This window comes from Elephas maximus, chromosome 8 (genome assembly GCF_024166365.1).
Source record: "Elephas maximus indicus isolate mEleMax1 chromosome 8, mEleMax1 primary haplotype, whole genome shotgun sequence".
Classification (NCBI taxonomy): Eukaryota; Metazoa; Chordata; class Mammalia; order Proboscidea; family Elephantidae; genus Elephas; species Elephas maximus.
The window spans coordinates 83,807,186-83,815,355 of NC_064826.1; the positions used below are offsets into that span (position 1 = coordinate 83,807,186).

Here is an 8,170-nt window from a genome sequence, read left to right on the forward strand (position 1 = left end):
ATTAACGGGAATACTATATCCTAACCTGTTAATCTGATAATTGAAGTATTTTTTTAAAGCATAGTCAACTTCAGCTTTTTTTTTTTTCTTGTAAGACTTCGTGCATGACTCCAGCTTTACTTTCTTTCTCAAGAGAGACCAAAGTGCTGAGTCACTAAAAAAAAAAGAAAGTAAAGGAAGAGTGATCTTGCTTCTAGGGCTAGCCTCGGTGATGACCTCAGCAGCACTTTTCCCCCCCGGTTGTGATTTCTGTGATGCTAAAGGACGTCACATTGCACAATCTTAACAAGGTTTCCAATCAACCCCACCCGCCCTGGCCCCACACCCACCCTCCAACAAAGATTTATCAAATGTGGGATTTTCCCATGAGTCTCAATATTAGAATCAAACCCCAATAAATAGAAGACTGGGGATGTCTGAGGCTCATTCTGCCCTTCAGCCCACCAGGAACAAAAGAGAGCTCCATCTGCCCTCCAGGAGCCCAACTATGAACTCCCTCTCCACAAGTAAGTGAAGGAAATCCCAAGCCCTGGGACTGCCCGGCTGCCGAGTGCTGTGTGAGGGAGCGTGTGGTGTATTCAGCGGTGGGGCTGGCGGCCAGCCAGCAGTCAGCAGCACAGCTCCCCCAGCCGTGCAAGCAGCTCACTCGCGCTCTTCTTCCCTCCGGCACAGGCGCCTTCAGTCCAGTTGCCTTCTCCCTGGGGCTGCTTCTGGTGATGGCTTCTGCTTTCCCCAACCCAAAACCCCTGGAAGGAGATTCCAAAGATGATGCCACCTCAAACAGACCATCACTCACCTCTCCAGACAAAACCGAAGAACTCATAAGGTTCATCCTCGCCGAAATCTCTGTTCTGAGAAAGAAGGTGGGTAGGCTTGACTGTGGTGAGAAAGTACTGGTGTAGGACATTCATTTTCCTTGTGCCTGGATGTGGACAGGGGCATTGGGAGGTCTTTGATATGTACTGGGACAGGTTAGATTCGAGGCCAAAGAGGGCCGATTATCTTCTGTATTCCTCCTCTGCTGCTGGTCTCTGGAAATTGCTTTCCTTTCTGGGAAATACAGAATGGAGCTTGAGTCCATGGCCCCTGGCCCATTCCCAGCTCCACACTTGGCATGAGCTGATAGTGTTTCTCAGGACTCCTTTCCCCTCAGCCAAAAATAAGGCCTGTCAGCCTTCTTTTTGCCCTTAGGTTTTGGGAGGACTAGAAAAGTACCACTTAAAACGAATCTTCAGCTTCTCAGGCCAACTGCAGTACTTTTCGGTTTGCGTGCTCAGTGGTTAGGACTTCTAAAGTTATTCCAGCTAAGATGCATACCATATAGCCCACAAAAGTGGAAACATCAACAGCAGGTTACAGCAGCCCCCAAGCATTCTTTTTATTATTATTTTTTTAAATACTAACTGATTATGGAAACCCTGGTGGTATAGTGGTTAAATGCTACAGCTTCTAACCAAAAGGTTGGCAGTTCAAATTCAGCAGGCCCTCCTTGAAAACTCTATGAGGCAGTTCTACTCTGTCCTATAGGGTTGCTATGAGTTGGGATCAGCTCGATGGCAACAGGTTTAGTTTTTTGGTTTAATTGATTATGTTCTCAGCAAAAGCTTACACAGCAAATTAGGTAGGTTCCCATTTGGTGATTTCTATAGATATTGTTCAGTGACATTAGTTACATTTTTTACAATGTGTCAGTATTCTCTTTGATTATGTTCTGGTAGTTCCGTTAGCCCCCAAGCTTTAAATGCAAGGTATCTGGCTCTTGTCTGGTAGCAAGGAAAGAACACAGAAGAGGGACTGGAAGCCTGGATTCTAGTTCCTATTCTGCTGAACCAGCTTTGTGATCTTGGGCAAATCCCCTACCACCTGTGGGCCCCATCCGTAAAATTATGGGGTTGGACTAGCTGATCTCACAGGTCTCTCCTACTGGAACATTCTGTGGCTTGAATTATATTCACCACATTATCATCAAAATTATCACCACTTACTAAGTACCTATAGGGTTCCTATGAGTCGGAATTAATTCACTCAGTGGCAGTGGGGTTTTGGAGTCCTGGTGGCGTAGTGGTTAAGAGCTCGGCTGCTAACCAAAAGGCTGGCAGTTCAAATCCACCAGCCGCTCCTTGGAAACACTATAGGGCAGTTCTACTCTGTCCTACAGGGTCACTATGACTCGATGGCACCTAAAAACAACAAGTACCTACTATGGGCCAAGTACTTTACATAAATTTGTCTAATTCTCCCAACAAATTACAAGGACAGTGTTTAATTATCCCCAATTTAAAGATAAGCAAACTCAGACTCAGGACAAATAACAAGTCTGAAGTCACAGGTGAGCCAGCAATTGAACTCAGGCGTGCCCAATTCTACTCTACCTTGCTTGCTAGGATGCTAATGGGTTGTGACTTTGTCCTTGGAGAACTTCCTGGCTGTGGTAGAATATGAATGGCCCTCTGGTGGTGGTTGTTTTAGAGGCACTTATATAATAAAGATTTTGATATTCCTTCCCAGATGTGTGACAAATATGACAAGTGTGAAAACAGCAGGGAGGCACTGGCAGGAAACAATCTGAAGCTTCCACAGATGACAGAAGAAGATGGATGCTTCCACTCTGGATTCAATAAGGTATGAACTCACACATTCACTTTTAGCTAGTCCTTGGGCAAAAACTCTCCCTCTTGCATGCAGTACCTATACTCACAGATACATGCAGGCAACAAAGTAGATGTAAAGTTCATTATGTAACTTTCATGAAGAGGGAATTTAAAGCTTTTTTAAATGCAATTTATTTTTGAACAGGCATGGTTAGAAATGACCTCTCAGTTTTCACATCTGGCAAGTGTTAAGAGTGAAAACCCAGCAGGTTTAGCTAGTTTCTCCTGGATAAGGTGGTCCAGTGACCTTTCCCTTCTTTTGCTGCCCTGGCAGGATCCTGGCCCTCCCTCCCTGCTGAGGTCATTCTCTACAAAGCTTCTCCTTCCAAACAGTGAGATAAGCTGCACTGACTTCTGATTATTCCTTAAAAGCAGGTCTCAGCCCAATACTGGCAAGGGCAGGAATGCAGCCAGAGGGAAGTGTACCAAGGAAAGAATTAGAAAAGGGTTCTGGTTGCCATATTCTAGCACCTTGATGGTCTTTGGGTGAAATTAAATAATGCCTGTGATTGCCCAGATATGTAAAATTGGGCAGTTGATGTTGTCTGATGTCCCAAAACACGATGCTTAAGAAGTACTTGAAGTTCTCTGGAGGGGCAAGGAAAGAAAATAGCCAAATCATACCTATTTTAACTTTTAAAATCTTTATATCTTCCTAATAATAACCATTTTTTCCACCATCTTTTCTCTTAGGAGACTTGTCTGATGAAAATTATCACTGGTCTTTCGGAGTTTCAAATATACCTGGATTACCTGCAGAACAAGTTCGAGGGCAGTAAGGCAAACGTCATAGTTGTGCAGAACAGCACCAAAGCCCTGGTCCAGATCCTGAAGCAAAAGGTGAATGTCTGCCAGCCCTCACCTGGCATGGGGAAGAGAGGTTCAAAGAAGGCTGCCTAGAGAATTTGGGGATGCCATGCTGATTCAGAAAAGATGGCTACATATAAAGAAAGGATCTAAGAAATATTTCCTGATAGCTAAACATTTTTTTAGTGTTTTTTATAGGATGCCTTCTGCAATTTTTTCTGCAAAGGGCATCAAAGGGCATTGATAACTGCGTTTAAAACTACATTAAATGAGGTGGATTTTAACATCAATACCTAATAGCTTAAGAAATTAAAAAATATCTGCAGAGGCAGAAGGAGGCACATCCAAGCATGCTCAGTGATCTATAGTAACAAAGAGCAAAATTTATTTTAATATCTCAATTATTGCCAAGTGACATTCTTGTCATTACGGCAGTTTCAACTCCTTTTTCCTACTTTTTGCTAGAAGAGTTAATGCAGAGAAATGGTCAAAAGCTGAAGGGTGCAGGAGGAGGTACAAAGGGCTCTGATCACCCACCAGCTACCTATTCAAATGCCAAGTGATGGGGAGTTGACGGCACAAGGTGTAAATGAGCTGCTGGGCCTTTACTAGCTATTTTCCTTAAACCACTTCTCAAGCTTGAATGTGCACAGGAATTCCCTGGGCATCTTGTTACAGTGCAGAGTCTGATACGGCAGGTCTGGAGTGGGGCCTAAGATTCGTGTTTCTAACAAGCTCCCAGATAATGCCAATGCAGCTCCAGGACTACACTTTGAAGTGCAGAGCTTTTAACAAGTTACTTCTCCCCATATTCTGTGGGTGTTTCCCTGTCTGTTTACATCCTTAGTTCAGAGTCCACAGCCAGGCACACCATGGATTCTCAGTAGATGCTGGATGAATGGGAACGAAGAAACCAGAGAAAAGTGTTAGAGTTAGAGACTACTAAAGAACCCACCTCAAAGCCTCTAATTATGGGTCTTTCAATCACTTATTCAGTCAACAAATATCTATGAAATTCCAACTATCTGCCAAGCACTGTTTCAGATAATAGAAGACAAATAAGATTCGGTGGCAGTCCTCAAGATGCTTATGGTCTAATGGGAGAAAAAGTCACAAAGGGATGATTATAATTCAGTTGCGTGAAAGGGGCCTAAGCAAGGTGGGCTCTGAGGAGAAGCACCTCACCCCATAGGGCAAGTCAGGCCAGGCGGCCCCAATTAGTCTCATCTGCCTCCACCTTGAACATCTTCCCACAACTCAAAGCATCTCTCCACTGCAAAGCATTTCTTCAATATCTAAACAATCCTTTTTTTTTTGTTTCCCCTTTCAGATAAAGAATCCAGAAGACGTAACCACCCCTGACCCAACTGCAAATGCCAGCCTGCTGTCTAAGCTGCAGCTGCAGACTGAGTGGCTGAAGAACACAACGATTAACCTCATCCTGCGAAGCCTGGATGACTTCATGCAGTTCAGCCTGAGGGCTGTTCGGATAATGTAACCTGGACATCCAAGATCATTTATAGTTCATGGGCATTCTTTCAGCTGGTCAAAAACCTGTGTGGTGGGCACATAACTTATGTTGTTCTCTGTGAAGAACTAAAAAAGTACGGGCGTTAGGACACTATTTTAATTATTTTTAATTTATTGATATTTAAATATGTAAAGTTGAGTTAATTTATATAAGTGATCTAAATATTTATATTTTTATGAAGTGCCACTTGAAGTATTTTAAGTATTAGTTTTGAAATAACATAAAATGGCTATCCAGCTTGAACATCCTCATCATTTCAGAGCCAGACCATTTCATGGAATGTGTAGGCTTACCTCAAATAAATTGCTAACTTATACATATTTTTAAAGAAATATTTATATTGTATTTATGTAATGTTTAAATTGTTTTTATACCAATAAATTGCCTTTTTTAAAAAAATTAGCAGCTAAGCCTGTGTGTTTCCTGTCCTGTTAAGCTTAATTTTGTCACTACCAAGATTAATGACCAAATATGTATCATGATATAATGGATGCAATGCACTTCACATAGTAACTGGTATATAGCAGATAATTAATTATATCTCCAGGCAAAAGATATAATTGAGCACCTACTACATGCCAGTTACTATGTGAAGTGCATTGCATCCATCATATCATTTAATCTCAGTAGCACACTGTTTTACAGATTTGGAAAAGTGATGCACCTATGCCGTCTACTGCAAAGTAAGGCACAGGGCCAGGTTCGAAACCTGCCTTGAGGTTCCCTACTCTTAAACTTTAGGCCCTACAGCCTCCCAGGAAACTGAGAGGTGATATAGAAAACCCCAGGGCATGTTAATACAGGGAATAAATTTAAAGGCAACCAATTGCCACTGAGACCATGCAAACACTTCCATCATACACAGCAATGTGCAAGCTTCCAAAAATAACTAGAAGTTCTGTCTCCCTCCTATGGGTTCCTCAAATTTTGCACAGTACCTACCACATTATATCACATCTTAAAAGTTATGGATTTTTCTTCCAGACAGCATTTGGGTACCACAAGAAGGCAGCCTATATTTATCTTTACATCCTTGGGCCAGAACCTGAACATAAACCCCTGCAAGTCAATTCTGACTCAGTGACACTTAGGACAGCAGAACTGCCCCATAGAGTTTCCAAGGCTAAAATCTTTATGGAAACTGACTGCCACATCTGTCTTCCACAGAGAAGCTGGTGGGTTCAAACCACTGACCTTTTGGTAAGCAGCCAAGCGCTTAACTACTGTGCCACCGAGGCTCCTTGAACCTAAACATATGAGGCCCCAATAAGCACTCTTTAAATGACAAAAGCATACACAGATGATCAAATATAAGACACTTCCATTCCTGGGCACATATACTGCTAGCCAGTGAGTGGGGACATTACCAGTACTTTGCACTTATATATCTTCATCTTAATGAAAAATATAAACAGTTAAACATTCTAAGGACTTACAAAGGAGGCAATGAATAATCAGTACCTATACATCTTTTTTTTTTTTTTTTTTTTTTTATACATCTACCTCTATGTCTTTTCTACCTGCAATTTCCTTTCCCATTGGCAATATTCTTCAACTGCCTTCCTCCTCTCCCTACCCTCACCCCCCAGTTCAGAGTGGTGGGTAGGGAGAGGCAATATGGACAACAGCGCATGACGCCTCCACCCCCCTGCAACACAATGTTGGGAATTCAGTAAAGATTCCCCTCTCTGACCCCAGCAACATAAAGTTCTTTCTTCTAATAAAGCTTCCTCTCATTCTAACCACTATATACTTCTTCCCCCAGGGGAGGAGTTATGCTGGGCAAGGGAAAGTCCACAGAGGCCAAGAACTGAGAGGGGCCACGCAAGGAGGAGCCACACACTCTGGCTTCTAGAAACTACACATCATAAGTGGGCTTCCCCCAGCACAACCTGTACAAGGCCAAGGTCATGGTAGCTCCATAGACATATGCAAACTCCCTGAGGGACTGAACTGCTGGGCTGAGGGCTGTGGGGACCATGGTCTCAGGAAACATCTAGCTCAACTGGCATAACATAGTTTATAAAGAAAATGTTCTCCATTCTGCTTTGGTGAGTAGCATCTAGGGTCTTAAAAGCCTGTGAGTGGCCATCTAGGATACTCCGCTGGTCTCACCCCTTCAAGAGCAAGGAAGAATGAAGAAAACTAAAGACACAAGCAAAAGATTGGTCCAAAGGACTAATGAACCACATCTACTACGGCCTCCACCAGACTGAGTCCAGTACAACTAGATGGTGCCCAGCTACCACCGCTGACTGCTCTGACAGTGATCACAATAGAGGGCCCCGAACAGAGCTGAAGAAAAATGTAGAACAAAATTCTAACTCTAAAAGAAAGACCAGACTGGCTGGCCTGACAGAGACTGGAGAAACCCTGAGAGTATGGCCCCTGGACATGCTTTCAGCTCAGTAATGAGGTCACTCCTGAGGTTTACTCTTCAGCCAAAGATTGAACAAGCTCACGGAACAAAACAAGACTAAAGGGGAGCACCAGCCCTGGGGCAGAGACTGGAAGGCAAGAGGGTACAGGAAAGTCGGTAATAGGGAACCCAAGGCTGAGAAGGGAGAGTGTTGACATGTCATGGGGTCGTTAACCAATGTCATACAACAATGTGTGTGCTAATTGTTTGATGAGAAACTAGATTGTTCTATAAAACTTCATCTAAAGTTCAATACAAAAAAAAAAAAAGCGGGCTTCCCAAAATCAGGGTCAAATAAAAAAGCAAAGAGAACTGCAATTGACAAATGCAACCATTCTTCAGACAAAAATGTACTGAGCACCAAATACAAGTCAGGAAATTCTGGGCATACAGAGGTGGAAAAGATAGCACGGTCCCTGCCAACACACAGTTTACACTATAGAAGGGAAAACAGACACTGAACAAAGAATGTAAGTGTGATGACCTTCAAAAAAGAAAAATATAAGGCGTACTAAAAACCTATGGAAACCCTGGTAGTGTAGTGGTTAAGTGCTATGGCTGCTAACCAAGAGGTCGGCAGTTCGAATCCATCAGGCGCTCCTTGGAAACTCTATGGGGCAGTTCTACTCTGTCCTATAGGGTCGCTATGAGTTGGAATCAACTCGACGGCAGTGGGTTTGGTTTGTTTTGGTAAGAACCTATACTGAGGGCACCTATAGCAGCGGGACCAAACTAGGCCTGGGGATGGCAGTTATGGAGGCT

General features: G+C 43.1%; 1 protein-coding gene across 1 annotated transcript; it reads left to right on the plus strand.

Moving 5' to 3' along the window:
• The first annotated feature begins 407 nt into the window (after nt 1–407).
• Nucleotides 408–5,369, plus strand: IL6 (interleukin 6). Its single transcript, XM_049893602.1, has 5 exons — nt 408–506; nt 673–863; nt 2,509–2,622; nt 3,345–3,491; nt 4,789–5,369. Exons 1-5 carry the CDS (start codon nt 413–415, stop codon nt 4,954–4,956), a joined length of 714 nt encoding a protein of 237 aa, XP_049749559.1. The 5' UTR covers nt 408–412; the 3' UTR covers nt 4,957–5,369.
• The last annotated feature ends 2,801 nt before the right edge of the window (nt 5,370–8,170 follow it).

What these genes read in the sequence shown, in the direction of transcription:
- IL6 (XM_049893602.1), top strand. Translation starts at nt 413, where the DNA reads ATGTCTGAGGCTCATTCTGCCCTTCAGCCCACCAGGAACAAAAGAGAG. An exon ending in TCCACTCTGGATTCAATAAG is followed by an intron (nt 2,623 to 3,344) that starts GTATGAACTCAC and finishes CTTTTCTCTTAG; the next exon opens with GAGACTTGTCTGATGAAAAT. An exon ending in TCCAGATCCTGAAGCAAAAG is followed by an intron (nt 3,492 to 4,788) that starts GTGAATGTCTGC and finishes TTCCCCTTTCAG; the next exon opens with ATAAAGAATCCAGAAGACGT.